This window comes from Elephas maximus, chromosome 25, assembly GCF_024166365.1.
Source record: "Elephas maximus indicus isolate mEleMax1 chromosome 25, mEleMax1 primary haplotype, whole genome shotgun sequence".
Classification (NCBI taxonomy): Eukaryota; Metazoa; Chordata; class Mammalia; order Proboscidea; family Elephantidae; genus Elephas; species Elephas maximus.
In genome coordinates, this window is record NC_064843.1 from 20,335,055 (window position 1) to 20,358,690 (window position 23,636).

Genomic DNA, 23,636 nt, shown 5'->3' on the forward strand with positions numbered 1-23,636 from the left:
GGAGTCTCTTCCAACCTTTTCTTTGTAGAACACAACTTCCCTGAGCAGGAAATCCGAGAAGGCAGAAGCCACCAGAATCAGCATGAGGCTCACTTTGTGGTAGAGCTGTGCAAGTACTTCCTGTGCCAGGAATACTCGCCCTCCCAAATCACCATCCTCACCACCTACACCGGCCAGCTCTTCTGCCTGCGCAAACTCATGCCTGCCAAGACATTTGCTGGTGTCAAGGTCCATGTCGTGGATAAGTACCAAGGGGAAGAGAATGATATCATCCTCCTCTCTCTCGTGCGGAGCAACCAAGAAGGCAAGGTGGGGTTTCTCCAGATCTCCAACCGCATCTGCGTGGCCTTATCCCGGGCCAAGAAGGGGATGTACTGCATCGGAAACATGCAGATGCTGGCCAAGGTGCCCTTGTGGAGCAAGATTATCCATACCCTTCGAGAGAACAATCAAATAGGCCCCGCGCTCCGTTTGTGCTGCCAGAACCACCCTGATACCCACACTTTGGTGTCCAAAGCTTCTGACTTCCAGAAAGTGCCTGAAGGAGGCTGCAGCCTGCCCTGTGAGTTCCGGCTGAGCTGCGGGCACGTCTGCACCCGGGCCTGCCACCCCTATGACTCCTCGCACAAGGAGTTCCAGTGCATGAAGCCCTGCCAAAAGATAATCTGTGGAGATGGGCACCGGTGTCCCCTTGTTTGTTTCCAGCAGTGTCAGCCTTGTGAGGTGAAGGTGCCCAAAACCATTTCTCGGTGTGGCCATGAACAAATGGTCCCTTGTTCTGTGCCTGAGTCAGATTTCTGCTGCCAAGAGCCTTGCCCCAAATTCCTGACATGCGGGCATAGGTGCAGCCACCCATGTGGTGAGAAATGCGTGCAGTGTTCAGAAATGGTCACCACGGAACTCAAATGTGGGCATAGTCAACAAGTGGAGTGTGCTCAGGTGGAGGCCATTAAGTATGGTCTGCCAGTCAAGTGCATCACAAAGTGTAGCACCATTTTGGACTGTGGGCATCCTTGCCTTGGCTCCTGCCACAGTTGTTTTGAAGGGCGCTTCCATGAACACTGTCAGCAACCCTGTGAGCGCCTGCTCATCTGCTCACACAAGTGCCAGGAGCCGTGCATCGGTGAATGCCCTCCCTGCCAGCGGACCTGCCAGAACCGCTGTGTCCACAGCCAATGCAAGAAGAAGTGTGGGGAGCTGTGCAGCCCCTGTGTGGAACCCTGTGTCTGGCGTTGCCAGCACTACCAATGCACCAAACTCTGCTCTGAGCCCTGTGACCGACCCCCATGCTATGTGCCTTGTACTAAGCTGCTACCCTGCGGCCACCCTTGCATTGGTTTGTGCGGGGAGCCGTGTCCCAAGAAGTGCCGTGTCTGTCACCAGGACGAGGTTACCCAGATCTTCTTTGGCTTTGAGGATGAGCCCGATGCCCGCTTTGTGCAGCTAGAAGACTGCAGCCACATCTTTGAGGTGCAAGGCCTGGACTGCTATATGAATGAGCAGAAAGACGATGAAGTTGCCATCAGACTGAAAGTCTGCCCTATCTGCCAGGTGCCTATCCGCAAAAACCTAAGGTATGGAACCAGCATCAAACAGAGGCTGGAGGAGATTGAAGTCATCAAGGAAAGGATCCAAGGCTCAGCAGAGGAAATCGCCACCAGCCAGGAACGACTTAAGGCCCTGTTGGAGAAGAAGAACCTCTTCTACCTCTGGCTTCCTGAAGAATTCCTGATGCTAAAGAAGAAGCTGGCCCAGAAAAATCTGTCAGTGAAGGGCCTAGGGCTTGTTGAGAACTGCATCAGCTTCTACGACCGCTTGGCTGGCCTGTGGGATTCCCTGAAAAGGGTGCATGTCTTAGAACAAAACAATGTGAGCTATCGACTAAACCAGGTTCATGAGTGGCTAGGAAAGAAGCGTCTGAGCTTTACCAGCCAGGAACTGGGTGACCTCCAAAGTGAAATCCAGAGGCTCACATACCTGGTGAACCTGCTGACCCGCTGCAAGATGGCAGAGGGGAAGGTGAAAGGTAGTGTAGCAGAAGAGGTCTCCAGTGTCCGAAAGATCCTCATGAGCACATGTAAGTTCACCGAGGAGGATGAACAGCTTGTGCAGGAAAAGATGGAAGCTCTGAAAGCCAGCCTTCCCTGCTCTGGCCTGGGCATCTCAGAGGAAGAGCGAGTGCAGATTGTCAATGCCATGGGTTATCCTCGTGGCCACTGGTTCAAGTGCCCCAATGGCCACATCTACGTGATCAGCGATTGTGGGGGAGCCATGCAGAGGGGCACGTGTCCTGACTGTAAGGCAGTGATTGGCGGCATAAATCATACCCTGGAGAGGAGCAACCAGCTGGCTTCTGAGATGGATGGAGCCCAACATGCTGCTTGGTCTGAAACTGCCAACAACCTGATGAACTTTGAGGAGATCCAGAGGATGATATAGCACGATGGCATACCCACCGCTGCCTTTTGCCCTGGCCACTGTATGGCTAGGGGCCACTTTCTTAGGAAGGAACTGAAGTTTGTTTTTTATTATTGTCCACTTAATCTTAGCACCTGTTTAAGGATCCACTTTTAGGACTTGCCCATATTTGTTTCTAGATTTACCCCTGCGCTAGAGTAAGCACTTTACCTCCAGAACTGAGAGCAAAGTTAACAAATTTCTATTTTTCCCTTCTGCAAGTGAATGGACAGACTACCTGGGACATGTATGGCTTCCACCCAGGCTACCCAGTGGGATCTCTGGGTCATGATTTGTCAGATGTTTTTTCTGCCATGCTGCCAGGCAGTTTGAGTTAAACAGACTGATCCTCCTTGCCAGACCCTAACTTGCAGACTAAATTTCATTCTAATAAACAGGCCCAGGGGAGTTGTTTATGAACCATTAGCCTTTCAAGGAGCACAAGAATCCCTCCTGCCCAGTTCCTTGGGCACCCTCACTCCAGGAGACAGAGGCATGTAATCCCACCAAGACCTCACCAACCCTGACCCACTCACATGGTCACTGAGAGGGGAAGCGTGGCCCTCCCACATGTGGGGGCTTCTGCTGCAGGCCCAGGCTAACTAAGGAGTGATCCCTGGACTTTGACTTGCATTTTGGGACGGTGGGAGCTTTGCCCGCAGTGGGACAGTGTCAGTAGCAGGGCTGGTTTCCCTAGGCCCCGAATGAAACTAAACTCACATTTGGAACCAGAAGCCCCTCTCCAGAATGTGACCCCTCATCCCATCACCCTCTACTGCAGCTTTCACCTGGGCAGGGCGAACATGGCAGCAGCTTCTGCCCCGTACCAGAAGCCAGCCCCCAGGCCTCCCGCCCTTGTATGCATTCGTTCATTCCCTCAGTCCAGTGTTCCCTCGAACACTTAGGCATCTCAGGTCCTTTCTAATGTTGGCGCGGGAAACCTCCCTTTCTTACATATGCACTTCCTTTTTTGTCTTTACTATGCACTTTAGCCTCTAAAGCCAATTAATAAAAACGATGACTGAGAAAATCACTGGTCTGCTTGTCCTCAACTGTTAAAAGCAGCTCAGGTGGCTTGGGGGCAGGGAAGGCACTGCCTGCAGTGAGACCATTTTATTCTATGGAGGTATATCGAGCTCTTAAAAAAACAAAAATGACAGTACATGGGTTTGCACTTGGCTTTTTCAGCCAACAGTCTGGCTTGGGGAACTTTCCATAAGGCACATGCAGACTAGGGCCTGGACCAGCCTCCATCCTGCAGGTGCGCTGTCATCCCCTCGAGGACTTCAGTGCGGCCTATAGGAGTGGCTTTGAACACACTCTTTACAGTATGTGCTACTGGGTAACTATTGTCATTTTTTAAACTGGGGTGGGAATTTTACATCACCCTGAAATTATATATGACATGAAGTAGTGTCCCTAAGAAGTGCACCATAGCTTTCATCTAATTCTCAAAGGGACCTGTGATTGAGAAAAGGATGAGGACCACTATTCTACATGGTAGAAGCTGTTTTTGCAACAAGGAGCTTACAGCATCAGAGCCCCTACTGCGGCCCTTGCGCACCCATCTCTGCAGCAGCACTTTGACAGTGCAGTGCTAAGAGCTCAGTATGAATTTCAAAAACCTGCGTTCCCAGCTGTGCAACCTTGGAAGGTTACTCAGTCTTTCCAAGCCTCTGTTTTCTTATCTGCAAAATGGGAGAATAGTAGTACCTTCTTCATGGGAGTGTAGTGAGTCGAATGAGAGTGCTGGGCACACAGAATGTCTAGCACACGACTGGTGCTCAGTAAGTGGTAGCTTTTATTTCCAGGACATCAGAGAACACCATTTAGCAAGAATGTCCTCACTCCACAGCTAGTTCGTCCACAAGCACAAAGATTGTCGACTTGTTCCACGTGAGAATGCCAAGCTAGCAGACTGGGGGTAGGGCTTCTTGTTGGGGAAGGACATACAGCCACGTCTATCCAATCAGACTGAATCCTTTCCCCCTCCTCAGAAATACTCTGCCGGTTCATATATTCTTCATGTGAAAGCTCATTAGCAAGAAGGGAGCCTTAGCTGATGGATGAAAATGCTGAGCAAAGAGCTATATGCCACCCCCGTTTTTTTTCAATGCACAAATGACACAGACTTCTTAACATTGCCAACAGTCTTTTTTTACAGATGGAGAAAAGACAGGCCAAGCCAGGATGACTTCCCACAGGGAAGGGATTTCAGGGCTGCCCCACCAACTTTCTCAGGTCACCACAGCTACTTCCTCCTCTTATACCTATTAAGAAAATCAGCAGAATTAAGACCAACCGCCAAGACTACAAAGAGGAAGAGACTCCTTTTCCAGAAAACATTTCTACTCCAACTCCAAACAGTCACAACCCCTGTCCTTCCAAAACTGCAAACATTACCTGGATTTAGATTTAAAGTTTCCTCCTCGCCTCTTGTGGGACAAGCCCAGCTTTTTCCTCTCTTCAAAGGAAGGGCTGCAAGAGAAGATGAGAAGCTGAAACAGGCAAACTGGGGGACAGACAGATGCCACCTCCCAACCACAGCCAGCTCCACCTGCACAGGGATGGACACTTTCAGGGCCTGGCCTGTACGCATTTCTACCTGGTAATGTGGGCCTGTGGAAGTCAGGGCTCAGCTTTAAAACAAAATGGAAGAGGTTCTTCCTTTTCCTGCATATAATAAAACTATTTGGGAAGCTTAGTCCCTCCCCATGTTCCCAAGAGCAAGCGAGGATTCTTTTATGTTTGGAGTTCTACAGGGCTGACCCTGAGATGTTAGCGCTACCTCTCAGGGGAATGATGTATTTCCGAACCCGAAAATGTGCCAGTTCCCTCCAAGGCAGGAAGGCCTCAACACTGCCATGAGCAGCAGTACTAACACCTCCTCTCCTGTTCTCACCCTGGGCTCCGCAGAGGGTTGTGGGAGGAGGGAGAAAGAGGGCACATGAGCCCTTGAAATTACATACTATAAAGCTCTGTGTGCATGAGAATTAGGGGTGGCGAAAGAGGAAAAGGAGTCACAGCTTTCATCAAAATTCCAAAGGGTCCCACGAAGACTTAAAACCCTACCCAGCTCGATACTGTTTCAGGGCCTTCTTGCTAGTGTTGGTGAGCTCTTCGTCAAATACGGATTTCTTCGCCGGCCTCTGCTTCTTGGCTGTGCACAGAGAGAATGGGTTGGATATGGCCGTGTTTGGCCCAAGTTCCAAAATCCCCTTAAACTCAGGACAATGGCTCCAAGCTCAGTCGATGCTCTAGGGTGATGACTTACTTATTGACATGAAGGCAGTCATCAAATCTCAGCAGAGAAGTGATAAGGAATCAGAAGAACCAGGTGTTTGCAAGAATCCAAAGTGGAATGGACCACTTAGACCAGAAATGGGCCAAAGGCTGTCTTAATTCTATCCTTACCCAACTCCTCCAAGTAGCAGTTAAGGACTTAGGCTCTGGAATCAAAAAGGCCAGGGTTCAAATCCTATTCTCCCCACTAACCATGGGGTCATTCTTTTATTGGAGCCAGTAAGAGAAGGACAGCTGTATACACTGTGCATAATTATTCAAAAAACGTGGGATGTTATCATCCCTCAAATTCTCTCCCTGACCACAAGCACAGGTTTCAGGGAGAACATTCCTATAAGCTCCTACAGGCTCCCTGACTACCTACTAGGGCCTCTGGCAGGCTCGTCCTCAGGCATTGCTCGGGCCCTCTTGGCCCTACGGCTCCTCTTGGCCAACCGCTCAGCGAACATCTGCGCCTTGAGAATTTCAAACTGGGATCTTTCCTCCGCCTGGGGAACAGGGTAAGGTGTAAGGGCGGAAGAGGCCAGGTAGCCCCCAACCCCCCGCCACCGTGCAGGGACCAAACTCCAAAAGGAAGGCTGCTCACTGTCATTTCCCCCTTTTTCTTGGCATCCTTCATAAACTTCTTCCGTTTCTTCTTTCCTCTTAAGGCTAAGTCAAACTCCTGCAGAGCCTTGGCAACTGGGAGGAGAAGAGAGCATGAGATTTCAGGAAGCATTTTATATTTATTTTAAAACATGCGATAAGAGGTGCACATAGACTGGAAGTGGTCATAAGGGCTTAAAATGAAAAGCGGGAATCACTTTGTCTTTGGTGGTCACTGCCGTCTCAATCAACAACATGCTTTTTCCACTATATCCCGATTAAGCCATCTGAGACATTCATTATTCATCCACCTCCAGTTATCAAAAATGAGGATTTAGTCACTTATACTACCTCACAAGGAGCCCTGGTGGGCCAGTGGTTAAGCACTCAGCTGCTAACCAGAAGGTCAGAGGTTCAAACCCCCCAGCTACTCCACAGAAGAAAGATGTGGCCATCTGTTTCCATAAAGACGACAGATTTGGAAACCCTGTGGGGCAGTTCTGCTCTGTCCTACATGGTCGGTATGAGCTGGAGTCGACTCGACTACTGCAATGGGTTTTATACTACCCGATGCCTTCCCACCAGTATAGTTACTATTCCTAACAGAAAAATTTAACATATATATACACAGTTATCATCAGATAAAGACAGTCTCTCTTGTTTTTTAACCATTTTATTTTTGTTGTTGAGATAAGGACAGTATTTCTTAACTGCCTGCTATACCCTCTATGGAGGGCAATTTTGCAATACCTAACAAAATTGCAAATACACACTCTCTGACTCAGCAGTTTCACCTGTAGGAATTTATTGTGCAAGTCAGAGATACTTGCTTAACTGTGAGACGGCGTATTAGAGAAGTTTTTACTAAGTCGCTGTTCATAAACAATATCAATGTCCCTCAACAGGGGACTAGTTAAATAAATTATGTCCTACCTATATGATGGAAAACCATGTAGCCATTGGGGGAAAGCAGCTATATATACGTGTATGTAAAATGATCTCAAAGTTATGAAGTTAAGTGAAAAAAATGTGTCCAACAACGTGAGCTCATTTGTGTTAAAAAATGACGGCAGGAGAGAGAGATAGGGAATTTGTATTAAATATCTCCTGACTTACTCTTCTCTTTCTTCCTCTCTTCTTTGGTCTGGAACCAGCTCCTCTCTGGCTCTTGGTTTTGGGCCTCCTTCCCCTTCTCCAGGAGCCGCTTTGCTGTGTTGATCTGTGGGACAACAAAAGGAGTCGGTGTGGCCACTGCCTGCCATGAAACCTGCATCTGATAACAAATAACATGGCAGCAGCAGGAAGCCACTGCCTGCCAGGGCTCGGGGCTCTGATGATATGTTTGCCAGATGAAAGCTGTCAGAGGAGCGGAATGAATAGGGAGCAATGCAACATGCTTCCTGAGACAGCACTGCAGGCGAGCGGCCTGCTCACAGCCTCACCTGGGCTTCCGACTGCTGGATCTCCTTCTCCTCAGCCTCCAGCTGCAGGACGGCATACACATCCTTCTCCATTTTCTCAATCTTGTCCCGAAATTTGAGGATGACATCTTGAGGGAAGAAAATAAAAAGGATTTAAAAATGAGGGTGAGAATGCGTCGAAGGTCAGAGTAGCAGGGATGGGGGTCTGGGGACCATGGTTTCAGGGGACTTCTAGGTCAACTGGCATAATTAAGAAAACATTCTACATCCCACTTTGGTGAGTGGCATCTGGGGTCTTAAATGCTAGCAAGCGGCCACCTAAGATGCATCAATTGGTCTCAACCCACCTGCACCAAAGGAGAATGAAGAACACCAAAGACACAAGGTAATTATGAGCCCAAGAGACCAAAAAGGCCATATAAATCAGAGACTACATCAGCCTGAGACCAGAACTAGATGGTGCCCCGCTACAACCGATGAGAGCTGTGACAGGGAGCACAACTGAGAATCCCTGATGGAGCAGGAGAGCAGTGGGATGCAGACCTCAAATTTTTCTAAGAAGACCAGACTTAATGGTCTGACTGAGACTAGAAGGACCCTGGAGGTAGTAGTCCCCAGACCTTCTGTTAGCCCAAGACTGGAACCATTCCCAAAACCAACTCTTCAGACACGGATTGGACTGGACTATAAGACAGAAAATGATACCGGTGAGGAGTGAGCTGCTTGGCTCAAGTAGACACATGAGACTATGTGGGCAGCTCCTGTCTAGAGGGGAGATGAGAACACAAAGGGGGACAGAAGCTGGCTGAATGGACACGGGGAATACAGGGTAGAGGGAAGGAGTATGCTGTCTCATTAGGGGGAGTGCAACTAGGAGTACACAGCAAGGTGTATATAAATTTTTGTATGAGAGACTGACTTGATTTGTAAACTTTCACTTAAAGCACAGTAAAAAATAAATAAGGGTGAATGCTGGGTACCCACTGCCATTGAGTCAATTCTGACTCATAGCAATCCTATAGGACAGAGTAGAACCGCCCCATAGGGTTTCCAAGTCTGTAATCTTTGTGGAAGCAGGCTGCCACATCTTTCTCATAGGAGTGGCTTTTGGTTAGCAGCCAACCACTTACACCAGGGTTCCTTAAATGCTGTGTAGTGGATGAAAATTACATAGAGCTGTATTTACTAACATAGAAAACTTTATATGTGTGACTTCTCTATTTAATGCCCCACAAAGAATTCCTGTTGCTCTTGGAATAAATTCTAAACTTCTAAGAGTAGTCCCTGCCTACCTCTCTCATCTGTTTATTTCCCCATTGCTCATCATACCCTGGGCTCTCTGACCTGCCTTCTCTTTTATACACACAGTTTGCTCTTGCAGTGGGCACAGAAGAACAAAAAGAACGAAAGATACCCTAAGAGAATGAGACCTGACCTCCTCCCCATCCTGTACCCCCAACAACAGGAAAGGGTTAGCAGGGATTTTGCCCTAAGAAGAGACCTTTCCTTTCCAAAGGCTGGAAAAATAACTGAGTGCGGCAGTATTTACAGCTCTATCATTTATTTCCCTTTAGACAGGGAGATGGAAACAGGTGAGGTGAGACCTGCCTAAGAGCTGGGATACAAACCTGGCTCCTGACTACAAGGTATCTGCTCTCACCCACTACCCTCTAACCCATCCCCCCTCCCATAGGTCTGATCCAGGACCCTGCCCACCCACACAAACCACCCTGAGCCACTCCGATCACGGTGCTGCTCACCTTGAGGCAGGATCCGGGCCTTCACAGGGGCCTTGGCAGACTTCACAATCTCCTTCAGCATCTTCCGCTCCTCTTCTCCCACCAGAGACACCGAGCGCCCAGCCCTGCCGGCACGCGCTGTCCGTCCCACCCGGTGGACATAGTGCTTGACCGTGTTGGGCATCGTGAAGTTGATTACCTAGGAGGTCAAAATGGAGCATCAGTCAGACCTGGGAGAAGGGGCGGGGCGGGGGGGGTGCTGTGAAAGAAGGTAAAGAGGCTCCCACCAAAAGTTTAAGGAAGACAGGGCTCGCTCACCGTTTTCACACCCTCAATGTCAAGTCCACGGGCTGCCACGTCTGTGGCCACTAAGATGTCAATCTGTTCATCCTTAAAGCGCCTAGAAACAGCCATAGATAGAGCTGCTCACCCCGATGCCCTACTCTGCAGGGGCCTGAGACAGCAGAGGGCTCAGTGGGTACAGACTAGCACAGTGGGTGGATCCTACAAGGCAGCCCATCTGATACTCACACCCGCCCTTGCACAAACCATCAAGTACAGCAAACACAGCTTTGAGTATATAACCTTAAGCGGTAATTCTCACACATAATAAAGTTCGGTAACCACTAAGCTAGACTATCAGAAGCAGCACATGCAAATGTCTCAGCCTTTCTTTAAAAAACAACACTCAGTTCCCTTGATGAACGGGGTGGGTGGAGAGATCCCAAGGGCTCCTCCTTGCCTACTGGGTTCACTCCTTTCTGCTTTATTACAACGCCCCCCAAAACTGAGTCTCTCCGTTATTGTGAAGATTAAACAGGAAACTACGTGGAACAGGACAGCACAGGGTATGGTGAAGTAGATGCCCAGGCAATGGCTGCTGGCTCTAACTTTTGTTCTATCAGGCCAGGTGCATCCTCTGCTCTGGGAAAGCTCTCAGGTACAGACAACCAGCTCTGTCTTTCCAGGTGGAGTTTCCTGTTGTGGCCCCACTCTACAGCTCCCACACACAAGTCGTGGAGCGCAAGCATCGCCTTTTGTGAACCTACAAAGTCAGAGGTCTCGATGTATGGAAAACATGACCTGACAGGGCTTAATGTTTTTAAAGTGGGCAACTGAGGACTTGGCGTACCCTGCTCTAACATAGCTCTAACATAGTCCTCTGGTTCCTATTTTTCATTTGTCAAGCGAGGAGCGCCCTCTCCGGCCCTGCTGCAGAGCCTCACCGGAGGGCCTCCAGCCGCTGCGTCTGTGACAGGTTGCCGTGGAGCTCGCCCACCTGCAGCCCCATGAGGCCCAGGAGGATATGCATGCGGTGGGCCTGCTTCTTGGTCTGGGTGAAAAGCATCACGTGGTCGCTGAAGGTCCTCGTCAACAGAGCTGGCAGGGGGACAGGAGTGAGCAGGCAGCTGTCTCTGAGTCTCCTATGTGACTCCCATACCCTCCCCACCCGCTAGGTGCCAGGCGCTGTGCCTGGCACGGGAGACAGGCAAGGCCCCTGCCCCTGTGAAGTCATACTACAAGGCAGAGACTGAGGCCAGTGCCCAGGGGTGAGAAATACATGAGAGAGTGAAGGGAGGAGGGGGGTCACCCACAGGAAGATCTGGGGGAAGCTTCCAGGCAGAGGAAACAGCAAACGTAAAGGCCCCAAGTTTGGTGGGTTTGAGAAAGAAGGTAACCATGGCTGGACAGCAAGGCCCGAGGTGGGGAGGGCTATCACAGGAGTCTGGCGGGACCCGCTAGGGAGCTCGGATTTTAGCAGCGGAAGCCACTGGAAGGTTCTGAATAGGGAAGTAACAGAAGCAAATGTTCACGTACATGCGATCACTTCAAGTGGCCTGTGTTGTGGTGGGCGTTAGGCAGTGGGCAGAGTGGAAGCAGGTAAGAACGGTCAGGAGGCCCTTGCAGTGATCCAGGGACAGACAGGAGTGGCCTGGACTGAACAGCCAGAGGGGCAGGTGGTGGGAAGTGGCTGGGAGTTCAGCAGCACATAGAAAGTACTAGATGCTGGGAGGGAGGTGAGGTGGAGAGAGAGGAGGAAGGACTCGTGCAGAAAGCAGAGCAGCGGCGATGCCACTTACTAGGTCAGGAAGACTGGGAGGAGGTGGCACACGGAAAAAAACAGTGTGGACACCAGGAGGCCAGGGACTCGCCCACTCCCACTCCCAGCCTGCCCCTCGGCTTCACCTGCCACAATGGCTTCCCGGTCCCCCTCCCGATTGGGCCGGATCCGGATGAACTCCTGCCGCAGGAAGGGAGCCACATCCGTGTTGCTGTTCACGAATATGCGGACAGGATTTTTCAAAGAGACGGAAGCCAGATCTTTCACCTGCCAAGCACAACGACAGAGATGGTCACCCCTCTGAGAGAAGCGGGGAAGAGGTGACACTGTGCTTGTACTCGTCCCAGACAACCGCCCTCAAGCCCAGCCCAGGCCCTCCAGACTGGCCTTCCATTCACAGCCCCAAGGGGAATCCTGCAGCCCACCTCATCCGTCATCGTGGCTGAGAAGAGCATGGTCTGGCGGTGGTGGGAGCACATTCGGATAATCTCCTTCATCTGCTCCTCAAAGTACTCATCCAGCATCCTGGCAGGCAGGGTGAGGAGGGAAACTGTAAACACGGACTGAGCTCTCTTCTGTCACAGTAGTGCAGAGATAGAGAGGACCAGACAGGCCTTTGTTTTGTGGTTGTTGCGAGTTACGTTTCAGTCTCGCATATTTTATTACTCTCATTACTATTGCTGGGGAGCAGTGGCGGCTCAGTGGTAGAACGCTTGCCTTCCATGCAGGAGACCCAGGTGTAATTCCCAGCCAGTGTACCCCAGGCACAGCCACCGCTTGTCTGTCAGTGGTGGCTTGCCTATTGCTGTGATGCTCAACAGGTTTCATCAGAGCTTCTGAATAAGACAAAGTAGGAAGAAAGGCCTGGCGATCTACTTCCAAAACAGCTGCCAAAGAAAACTGTCCAGATCACAACAGCTGATTTTTGTCGTGCGTGAGGTTTCTATGAGTCATGGGCCAACTCGAGAGCAGCTAACACCAACAACATCAATACTGCTATTATTATTTTACCTTTTCACCAAGAATTACCGTTATATCATATTGGCTTGATCTTTTTTTTTTTTCTGATTTACAAATAATTCAACATAACACTTCACCCCTAAGTATTTCAGCAAAATAAGAACAATGACCTACATGGCCAATGCCATTACCACACCCAGAAAATTTAACAGTGCTTGAATAATATCTAAAGTAAAGTCCCTATTCAAATGCCCCAACTGTGCCCAAAATGTCATCTGATAGCCATCACTTAATTTTTTAGTTCAGGAACCAAAGTTCATGCACTACATTTGGTTGTCATGTCTCTTTCCAAACCAAAATATCCAAACCCACTGCCATCGAGTCAATTCTGACTTAGCAACCCTATAGGACGGAGTAGAACTGCCCCACAGGGTTTCTAAGGCTATAATCTTTATAGAAGCAGGCTGTCACAACTTTCTCCTGCAAAGCAGCTGGTGAGTTTGAACAGCACTTAACCGCTGTGCCAAGGCTCTTTAGAAAAGTCTCCTCACTCCACCTTTTATTTTTTGGTCCTTCATGACACTGACACAGAAGAGCCCAGTCTGTTCCGTGGGACGCCTCACCAGCAGGACTTGCCTGGCCGTGTCCTGGTGACTGGGCTTAGTCCAGTCCTGCTGGGAGGAAGTGGCGGGGTGCAGCTGACCGTGTGCGGCACCGGCCCTGCAACGGGAGCCCAGAGCATCCGTGTTCCAGCACCACCAAAGCGAGTCTGAGCAGCTGGTTAAGGTGGTGTCTGCCAGCTCTCTCTCTCTACCATGAAGGAACCTTTTTCTCTGGAAATAATCTGTAATCTGTGAGAGCAGAGTTTGATTCCAATTTTTCAGGTGGCCTATTCTTTCTGCATTTCACCCTCTAGGACAGGCTCCAGTCTAGGATCAGGTATGGCATTTAGTGGTCATGTCTCCTTAGGCTAAATCATTTCCACAGCCTCTCTTGGTCTTTTGAAGCACTGACATTTTCAGAATGGAGGCTAACATCTGAGGGCAGGGCCTTTGGGGCCTGAGAGCATGTGGGGGCCCCCACCCTTCAGATGTACCTGTCAGCCTCATCCAAGATGAGCACCTCAATGCTGCTCAGGTGGAAAGAAGGGCAGTTGTGGAGGTGATCAATGAGCCGGCCCGGGGTGGCAATGAGGATGTCAGGCGCGGCCCGAAGAGCTGCTTCCTGAGACTTCACGTCCAGGCCACCTGCAGAGAGGAAATCCCATGAGGCGGCCAGGTCAGTCACTCACCTGTGTTTCCTGTGCACCTGCCACCTGCCAGGTCCCATGCCCAAGGCGAAGGAAACAGCAGAGACTGGCAGAGTCCCTGCTTGCATGGATTATTCAATATACTGGGAAGTCATTATTTTATTATGATTGTGCTAAGTGCCTATAGAGTTGTTATAAGTCGGCATCAACTGGATGGCAACAAGTTAGGTTGGGTTAAGTTCAAAAACAATAAAATAAAAATGATGACACAAAGGCCTTTAGAACAGAATGACTCCAACATTCAGGTGTTGAGAGAGGCAGCTGGAAAAACTGATGATGTCCTTGTACATGTGTACAAAAATCACCTCTGACTTCCAACTGCCTGAAGACGGTAAATGGAGCTCAGGCCTACTCTGACACACACGGGGTCACCATGAGTCGGCCGCTGGAACCAAGCGAAAAGGGTACAACGAAGGAGGTCAGATCATACAACCATACTTCACTGGCAAAACGATGCCCAAAACAATCAATACTTGATTCACCACCAGGGTTTCCATCATGATTCATAGTAACCAGCAATTAGAACCTAATCCTTTTGGTACCAAGAAAAAAAAATAACATTTTCATAACTTTTTTTATTTTTCAAGGTTGCTTAAGCCCAATCAACCCCCTGCCCCCACTATCTGCTATTAAAACGTCATCCCAGGTTGTAAGTGGATGCAATCAATACGAGGGACCCTTCCTGACACTGGTTATCCTCAGAGAACAAGGCTTCCAGCAGGCAGCCCTTGGCAGGAAACTCACCCACAGCCAGGCAGGTGGTAATGCTGCAGAACTGGGCCAGCTGCTTGGTGACAGAGTGCACCTGGATACCCAGCTCCCGGGTCGGAACCAGCACGAGCACACGGGTCACCGCAGCCTGGCGGGGTTTGTAGATCAGACGCTCCAGGACAGGCAGGGCAAAAGCAGCGGTTTTACCTGGAAGGCAGGGCAGCAACGAGCAATGAGAAGGGGTTGGCTCCTTCAAGCTTCAGGTGTTCGCCAGCACCGAGAACCTACATATCCAGTCAGGGAGAAATGAAGCAACTAACTGTTCACATTTTTTGGTGTTAAGAACATTAATTTGTTATATATAAGCATTTTTTTTTAATATATAAACAGGTAAAATACAGTACAACAGGAGTATATACGTATGTAAAAATTCACACTAAAGGCTGAAGGGGAGACTGGATGGCACAAACAGTTAAGTGCTGACTACCAGCCGAAAGGGTGGTGGTTTGAATCCACTCAGAGGCACCTCAGAAGACAGGCCTGGTGATCTGCTTTCCAAAAGTCATAGCCTTGAAAACCCTATGGAGCAGTTCTACTCTGCCCACAGGGAGTCGCCATGAGTAAGAAATGACTTGATGGCAACTAACAACAATGACAAGACTTGTGGACTTAGAAAGTAATAAAAACTCACAAAAATAAAATCTACCAGGACACATATACAAAGGAGCACCACACTGCTGCCTTGTGTACTGGCAGGAAAAGATACCGAAGACATCTCAAGTGAAAAAAGCCTCACGCTGAACGGTGTGTGATTTGCTACCTTTTGTATAAAAAAAGAGGGAAGTATCTATGTACTTATTTGCATTTCAATTGAAACACATTTCTATTACATTTGCATTTGAAAAAACTCTGGAAGGGGGTGGAAATTGAAGAATTTTATTGCCTACCTTTCTAAAGTATTTGATTTCTGAGCCATGTACCTGCATTATCTATTCAGAAACAGACATTTTAAAAGAGGGGAAAAAAAAAGTAAAGAAACCAATCAACACAAGCCAGGATTCCTAAAACCCTGGTTTGTCATTTCTTCAAAATACAGAAGTGAGCCAGGCCTTCTCGACCTCTGAAAAGCTGTGCTTTCATCCACCTTTACTTTAGGATAAATTACTATAAATAGAATAACTCTTAATAACACTCTGCAGAGTTAGACTATGTATTCCCCAACTGCCTCCAAAAAGACTGAAATCTTTTAACCTCCTGCCAGCACTGTGTGAATGAAATTCTTGATCCTTCACAAAAATGCAGAGGCATCAGTAAAACAAAACTGTCCTTGGCTTTAGAATGCAAAGAGGCACACACTTGGCCCCAACTGGCTTTGTGGTTTGAAAGAGACCAAGTGCAGTGATCAGTGACCCAGGCAGTACCGACCACACATACTGCTGTCATTTGTCATCTGCGGCCTGAAGAGACAGGACTGAGAATGGCTGAGCCATCCCATTCAGGTCCGTGTGAAAGCTGATTGCTGTGCCCTGTGGGAACAGGCTGACTTGCCCAGTTCCCCCTTCCTTTAAGCAAGGATTTGTAGTGGGCTGGCTTTTGGCTTTGTTTCCATCACTGCAATTTATGGACTGGACAGTTCAATCTGTGTTCCCCGCCCCCGCCCCGTCCCCCTGGCAGCAGCCGGACAGGCTGCTAATCCCAGTCTCCCCTGAGCTGCCCCCAGCCCTGTCTCTTAGTTCTCCACCCCAGCCCTGTCTCTTAGTTCTCCACGTCTGGGATGGGCAATCCAGGCTGTGCTGGGTGCTGACTCTCCTCCCAGTCTCTCCCTCCACGAGTGGTCCCCCTTCCCTCCAATTCCCTCCAGCTACAGGCACAGGGAACAGAGAGGCAGAAACAAGCTAAAGTCTGTGAAGAGCTGCTATGAAGACAAAATGGGAACAGGTCAATTCGAAGTTCCCAGAATTTTCAAAAGCCAAAAAACCAAACCAGTTGCTGTCAATGAGATTCTGACTCATGGTGACCCTGTGTGTGGGGGGTAGAGCTGCACCCCACAGGGTTTTCAAGACTGTGACCTTTTGGAAGCAAATGGTCAGGCCTTTCTTCCAAGGTGTCTTTGGGTGGGTTTGAACCAACAACCTTTCCGTTAATAGTCGAGCACTTAACCATTTACACCACCCAGTGACCCCCCAAAATTTACAAAGGGTATTAAAACCATCAGTTCAGTGAACTTCTGTGAACTCCTTAAATAGTTAAAAAAAAAATTAGCAAATTGGCCTTCTGGTATCATTCTGGGTTTGACTTCTTCTGCCCCTTTGAGTCCCTATCCTTTTACCTGTCCCAGTGGCTGCACAGGCACAGATGTCCTTCCCCAGCAGACCCACAGGTATACACGCCTTCTGGATTGGGGTGGGCTGCTTGAAGCCCATGGCTGTAATGGCCTGAAGTGAAAACACAGCGTCAGACAGGAGGGAGGGGGAGTCTCAGCACAAAACAGGGCAGGTTTCCAAACAAGTGGTCACTATACCAAGCCCTCCTAGTTATTCACTCAACAAACACTTATTGCGTGCCTACTATGTGCCAAGCACTGAGTTCTAGGCCCTGAGGATGTAGCAGCAAAGCAAAGAAGTAAAACCTGCCCTCATGAATCTTACAAAAATCTGGCAAAAAGACACAGATCAAAAAATACACGTATGTCAGATGGAGATAAATATTCTGGAGGAAAACATGGCAGTTGAGGGGGATGGGGAGTGCAGAGGTAGAACAGCCTGGACTTCGATTTAAGTCAAGTCGTCAGGGAAGATCTCATGGAGCAAAAGGATGCTGACTATTGAGTAAAGCCTGAAGGAAGTGAAGTTTCTGGGAGAAAAGTGTTCTAGGCAGAGGGAACAGCAAGTGCAAAGGCCCTGAGGAAGAAGGATGCCTGACCTGTTTGAGGGTCAGCAAGGAGGCTATTGTGGCCAGAGCAGAATATGTGCTACCAAGTGACATCAGAGGGGATGCAAAGGGGCAGGCCCTTGTAGGCCAATGTAAGGGCTTTAACTTTTACCCCAAGGAAAACTGGGAGCCACCAGAGGGCTTGGAGAAGTGGAGGGACACGATGTAACTTTTTGTTCGAGAAGGCTGTCCAGCAGCTGCGTGAACAAAAGAGCTTGGAGAGGCAAGGAGAGAAGCGAAGTGCCCCATTAGGGAGCTACTACATTAATCCCACAGCTACCAAAAGAAGCCACTACCTTCAGAAGAGGTCGGGAAAGGTTCATGTCCTGGAATGAGAGGTTCTCATCATACTGAGATGCATCTTCAAAAAATCCTCCAGCTTCCTACACCACGAAACCAAAATCAGATAATGAGAACGCAGCACAAAGGGCCCAGGAAAACCAAATGGCCTTAAAGTCCTTTCAGGTTGCAAAAAACGAGCTGCACATGGTTTCCAAGCCCACACTAACCTGTCCTTTCTTCTTCTTCTTCTTCTTCTCCTTTACTTTGAGTGTATCTGTGGAGAAAAATACAGCCAGTAACCACAGCCCATACTTACTGAGCACTTACAATCTGCTAGGCACTGTCCTAGGGGCTTTACACGGATTAACTCACTGAAACCCCATAAGAACCCAATGAGGGGACTACTCTCATTAGCCTAAAAGAGAACCTAAAGAAAGAGTTCAACACAGCCAGGAGGGGAGCTTAAATACTAACTATGCAAACCCAAGAATTCCCACAAAGTAAAGGCAGGCCCCTCCCACTTCTCTGTCCCTGACTCTGCAACATCCACCTGCTTTGGTGAGGATGTTCTCATCAGCGGAGGAATAATCAGTCTCTGAATCTTCAGCTTCTGGGCCTTCCTGATCTTTCCCTTCAATGTCTTCCTGCTCCTCCAGCTCAGAGGTTTTTATCGTGTCTTTCTCCTTCTCCAACGTCTGATCCTCTGCTTCTTTCTCCTTCTCCAACTTCCCAGATTTGGCTTCTTTATCCTAGAAAAAAATAACAGTAAAGCAAGGGCAACTACACACTCAGGGAAACCAGAACCTAAGGCAAACAATATTGTGCTCTACAGTCTTGTTAGGATGCTACGTGGACTCCTGGGCAATATTAACCCTCAGCACACAGAGAAGCCTTCCTCTACCAGCCCCACCCCAACTCAGGCCCTAAAGAGAAATCGTGGGGTCGTCTGGAGAATAAAGCTCAGGACTTAAGGACAAAGAGAATAACTGCCTTCCTTTCTCACCTCTGTTTTCCTTTTCTTCCGAACTTTCTCAATCTTCTCATCTAATGTCGTGGCTGCTCGCTGCAGATAAAAATTAAGAGATAAAAAGAAACATGCATGTGGGAATGACACAAAGCAAGGTTTCTCGGAGGGTCTCAGATTTATATTAAATGCTAATATAAAAATGACTTGCTTGTTCTGGGATAGATTAACCAATTTGTGGATTATCCATGGCAAAACACTTATTAAATAAATGGTCTGTTTGTGAAAACAATTTAAATGAAAAGGAATCAATAAGAATTCCACATTTTAGAAGGTGTTTACTATTCACAACAATATAATTACCAAGAGATGCCATATTGTATCTGACTGCTACTTGGAAAAATCCTTTCCCTTGCCAATCGGGCATAACATAGCCTTTTAACTAAAATGTTGGAATCCGAACAAAATCACATAATGTTGCATAATGTTAAAACTTTAGAAAGGTTAAGTAAATGACCAAAAAAGTCCCTGCGTCGAGTTGATCCCAACTCACAGGGACCCTGTAGGACAGAGTAAAAGTGCCCCATAGGGCTTCCAAGGCTGTAAATCTCATCAGGGCTTCTAATCACTTTGTTCTGGTTCAAACCCCTGCTGCGAACCTGCATCTCTAACGAGTTCCCAAGTGATGCTAATGCTGCTGGTTAGGGACCAATTCTAAGAACCACTAGTACAGCAGTGGCTCTCAAAATTTATCACACTTAAGAATCACCTGGTAATCTTGTTAAACTGTGGATTCTGATCTAGTGTATCTGGGGTGGAAATGCAAGTTCTCAGTAGGGGTTCGAACAGAATAAAGTCTGACCTGGTTGAAAGCCCTGGTAAATCGAGCAGCTGGTGGGTTCAAACCGAGAACCTTTCTGTTAACATCCAAGCGCTTAACCACTGCACCACCAGGGCTCACTCAAGCTGCCATCACACTCACCATAACTGTAATGAGCCGTGTCATTATCTAACTATTTTCTACCTTGCGATACCATAAGATTCCTAGGACAGAGTCCATAATTACACCAGGTGCCTATACCAGGGTCTGGCAACGAAGATATTTGTCACATATGAGTCTGAAATTAATTTTCATTAAAACACAGAACAGGAGAACAAACAGTTCATAATGAATTTGTAAAAAAAAATTTCTTTGGCATTCTCTGATAAGATAACAAACAGGAAAAAAAAAAAGAAAAATCTCAAGATGACCTTGAAAAGGCAATGCTCATTTATTTCAATCAGAACAAGATCCAACAGTCTTGACAACAGTGCTCCAAGCAGGCAACATTTCTCTTTGAAGCATTTGGAATGGAAAAGAAGTTTGATGCATCTTCTAGCTTGTTAATCAGATTCCAAGAAATACAAGGGATCTTAGCAAAGGAACAGATGACGATGACATTTATGGGCAGCTTTGGCTGTGCTGTGTGGGAACCAGGGACCCTGAACAATAATGCCACATGAGGTTGCCTGGTGAAGTGACAGAGAATGACAATATCTGCAGGCTCTCAAAAACACGATTACCCAGGTGGCCTACTAGGCTGTCTTCTGTTGCTAGATAACAAACTGATATAAATCACAACTTCTAATATTCAAAACAAAGAGTGAATGCCTTAAAAAGAGACCAGTTTAACATAGCTCTGTCCAAGTCAAGCAATTAATGCAATGTTTGGTGTTCCTAAGCCATTGGGCTAGTATTATCGGATTTCCTCTAAGGCTTTTTTGCTTACATTTTAATATCCACAAAAGCAAGAAGGGCCTCTGAATATATACACTGAAGCAAGCGTGAGCTCACTTCCCAGGAAGATCAGTAATGGGCATTTTATAACTGATGGCATTTTATACTGAAAGAAATAAGACATTTTTAATACTTCTGAATGTCATCTGTACACCAATGAATGTATTTGTCGGTAAAGTCTGCAATAAATCCATTTTGCATCATTTTCTATTTAGCTTGGCTTTAATCAAGACTGTAGATAATTTGTGACTATCTGTCTCCACCTGTCAAACTACACCACACATTTCCAGAGGAGCCCCAGTATCTGCTAGATACAAGCAAATGAAAAAAGATAACGAGGTACAGGTTTGATGTTGAAGCCCGCCGCCCAACCTCAAAGCCCAAGGTCTGTCAGCCTCACCTTCTTCTTGAGCTGGCTCAAGACGTCAGCCATGGCCCAGCTGCCATCATACAACCCCTCCTTCTCAGTGAAGACAAAGTCAGGGTTGAAATCAGCACTTCGGTTCTTCTGCAAGGCTTTCTGCCTTCTGCCCAACACAATGGGTCCCTGTGAAGAGGGAGAGGCAGGGTGACTATCAAGACATGGGGGAAAAATTCTCATAAAAAGACCAGACTTAATGGTCTGACTGAGACTAGAAGGACTCAGGAAGTTATGGTCCTCAGGCCTTCTGTTAGCCCAAGACGGGAGCCATTCCCAAAGCCAACCCTTCAGATAGGGATTGGACTGGACTATGGGATAGACAATGATACTGTTGAAGAATGAGCTTCTTGGATCAAGTAGACACACAAAACTATGTTGGCATCTTTTGTCTGGAGGGGAGATAAGAGAGCAGTGGGGGTCAGAAGCTGGCCGAATGGACACAAACATAGAGAGTCAAGGGAAGGAGTGTGCTGTCTCATTAGGAGGAGAGCAATTCAGAGTATATAGCAAGGTATGTATAAGTTTTTGTATGAGAGACTGATTTGATTTATAAACTTTCACTTAAAGCACAATAAAAAAAAAAGATTACAACCAAGAAAACAAAACATTCTTGGCTGGCAGAAGGTAAAGAGGTAAAGAAGACCCTACACCAGTTTATGTTGGCTTCGTTCAAGGTCTGGATAAACCGAGAAAGAAGCAGGGAGACACAGTGGGGGTAGAGGAAGAAGGGCGGCAGGGAAAGTGGAGGCGCCAGTTTTGAAATGATCGTTTTATCATATTTGCTTTAGACCTTTTTTTAAATAATAGTTTTCCATTCAAGAAATTATCTATTGAGTACCTAATGTACATGAGACCTTAGGCTAGGCACTAGGGGTGACAGAATAATCTAGATCCAGTCCCTGCTCTCAATCTCAATAAGCTGAAACCCTAGCAGGCTAATTAATAAATAGTTATCATTTCTAGAGGGCTTACTGAGTATACTATTCTTAGTTATGCATCATACATGTATATCTGTTACATATGCACAGATATGTAATCTAAGTCTCACAATAACCCTGTGAGGTGCTGCCATTATCTCCATTTATAGAGGGAAAAGTGAAACAAAAAAAGGGAAAGTATTTGGCCTAGGGTCACTACTTGATAAATGGTGAGATTCAAGCCCAGACACTTAGGTTCCAGGGCTCAAGCTCTTATCCACTGTTCTAACATGCCTCTGAACAGACAGATGAGTAAATAGAAATTTTCAATATTATATAAGCAGTACCACAGAGGGAAATTGAGTCATTTAATCATTTTGGGAGGGGGTGGAGATATCAAGAGAGGCTTCCAAGATGAAATCATTTATTAAGTCTGATAGATGACTAGAAGCCTCTAGACAAAGCAGAGGAAAGAGTGTTCCAGGCAGAGGAACAGGAGAGAGAAAGGCTCAGAGCAAAGAACAAAGAACATGCAGGCTTCTGAAAAGTGAAGTAATTGAGAATGGCTGGAATGTTGACAGTGAGGGAGGGAGTCTGAAAGATAAGACTAAAGAAGGAGAAAACGAGCAGATTGTGAAGGATCTTGAAAGCACCTGAAAGTAGGCTTTGACATTGGAGAGTTTTGAGTAAGAGATGGCTCTAATACAGTTGTGCTATGAAAAGACCACTCTGGCTGCTAAGTGGAGGATACACTAGGGGGAGGCAAGAGAAAGATGGAGACCCTCTATGTTAAGACTGCAGGTGTCCAGGCTTGGACCAGAGTGGGAGCAGTGTGGATAGACAGAGGCTCACAAGCTAGCTTGCAGAGCACTGGAGGGCAGAGAGGAGGAAAAAGCTGTCAGGGACGGCTCCAAGGTTTCTGATGGTTTTTACCACAGCTGAGATGGGAACAAAGGAGAAGCAGTTTGCATGAGTGAGACCACAGGTCAGCTTTGGGGGAAGCTGAATTTGAAGAGGCCAAGGGATATCCAAGCAGAGGTGTCAGGAGGCAGGTAAGATCGCCAGGAGGGGGAACCGTCTGGACTGAATCTTTGACGGGCAAGCACTCTTTTCATGATAGTACATGATCCCTTGTCAACTGCCATACTCCTTAGGGTCCATAACCCCCTCACTCCAACATAAGCTTCAGGAGAGCGCGTCCTTGCCCATCTTGTCCATTGCTACATCCCAACGCTTAAACTTAAGCGCACACGTTAAGTTTTCAATAAAGATTGGCTTAACGAACGAACCCTGAGGTCAGGAAGCAGGCCTGCCTTCACCCTGGTTCTCTATTACACAGGGCACGGACAGAACAAAGAGTACTGGATTAAACATCAGTTCTGTGAATGGAAGCTGAGTACACCAAAGCGACAAGGAACGGCCCCCAGGAAGGCCCCCAGCCAAGGCGCAGAGGAAAAATTAGTGGCGAGCAAACTGAGGAAGATCTTGGGGTCCTGGCGGGACCCTTCTCGGGACACCTCCCGGCCTGGCAGGGGGCTGATGAGGAGCTGGGAGCAGGGGCCTGAGGAAGCAGCCAAGGAAACTTGAGAGATCGGAACCGGGACCCTGCCCCCGCCCCCGCCCAGCTCGTACCTCCTCCTCCTCGTCTCCGGAGTCAGACTCTGGCTCCAGCGGCACATCTTCATCTTCGCCTATGGTCCCAATTAAACCCAGCTCCTCGAACATGTTGCAGCAGCAGCCACTTCCGGAGGCGAGCGCGGCGTGCTGTCAGGTCCTTACTTTTCGGCAACCTCCTCG

The 23,636-nt window shown here is 47.9% G+C and overlaps 2 protein-coding genes across 5 annotated transcripts in view; one reads left to right on the forward strand and one right to left on the reverse strand.

The window, feature by feature from the left end:
* Positions 1 to 3,490, forward strand: part of ZNFX1 (zinc finger NFX1-type containing 1) — a 30,248-nt gene extending 26,758 nt beyond the window's left edge. For all 4 annotated transcript variants that reach the window (XM_049868909.1, XM_049868911.1, XM_049868912.1 and 1 more), the window contains one exon: positions 1 to 3,490. In XM_049868909.1, coding sequence (XP_049724866.1) covers positions 1 to 2,439 — 2,439 coding nt within the window. In that variant the 3' untranslated portion in view covers positions 2,440 to 3,490.
* DDX27 (DEAD-box helicase 27) lies at positions 2,587 to 23,636 on the reverse strand. The gene is made up of 21 exons (XM_049868915.1): positions 23,472 to 23,636; positions 20,902 to 21,048; positions 18,764 to 18,823; positions 18,311 to 18,509; positions 17,988 to 18,034; positions 17,775 to 17,861; positions 16,877 to 16,982; positions 14,581 to 14,754; positions 13,624 to 13,774; positions 11,993 to 12,092; positions 11,693 to 11,834; positions 10,732 to 10,885; positions 9,824 to 9,905; positions 9,527 to 9,704; positions 7,788 to 7,894; positions 7,462 to 7,564; positions 6,347 to 6,441; positions 6,125 to 6,248; positions 5,530 to 5,617; positions 4,861 to 4,935; positions 2,587 to 4,727 (listed from the first exon to the last, which is right to left on the reverse strand). Exons 1-21 carry the CDS (start codon positions 23,562 to 23,564, stop codon positions 4,709 to 4,711), a joined length of 2,331 nt encoding a protein of 776 aa, XP_049724872.1. The 5' UTR covers positions 23,565 to 23,636; the 3' UTR covers positions 2,587 to 4,708.

What these genes read in the sequence shown, in the direction of transcription:
- DDX27 (XM_049868915.1), bottom strand. Translation starts at nt 23,564, where the DNA reads ATGTTCGAGGAGCTGGGTTTAATTGGGACCATAGGCGAAGATGAAGAT. An exon ending in GGAAGAAAAGGAAAACAGAG is followed by an intron (nt 18,510 to 18,763) that starts GTGAGAAAGGAA and finishes ATTTTTTTCTAG; the next exon opens with GATAAAGAAGCCAAATCTGG. An exon ending in ATCTTGGATGAGGCTGACAG is followed by an intron (nt 12,093 to 13,623) that starts GTACATCTGAAG and finishes CCTGCCTGCCAG; the next exon opens with GATGCTGGATGAGTACTTTG.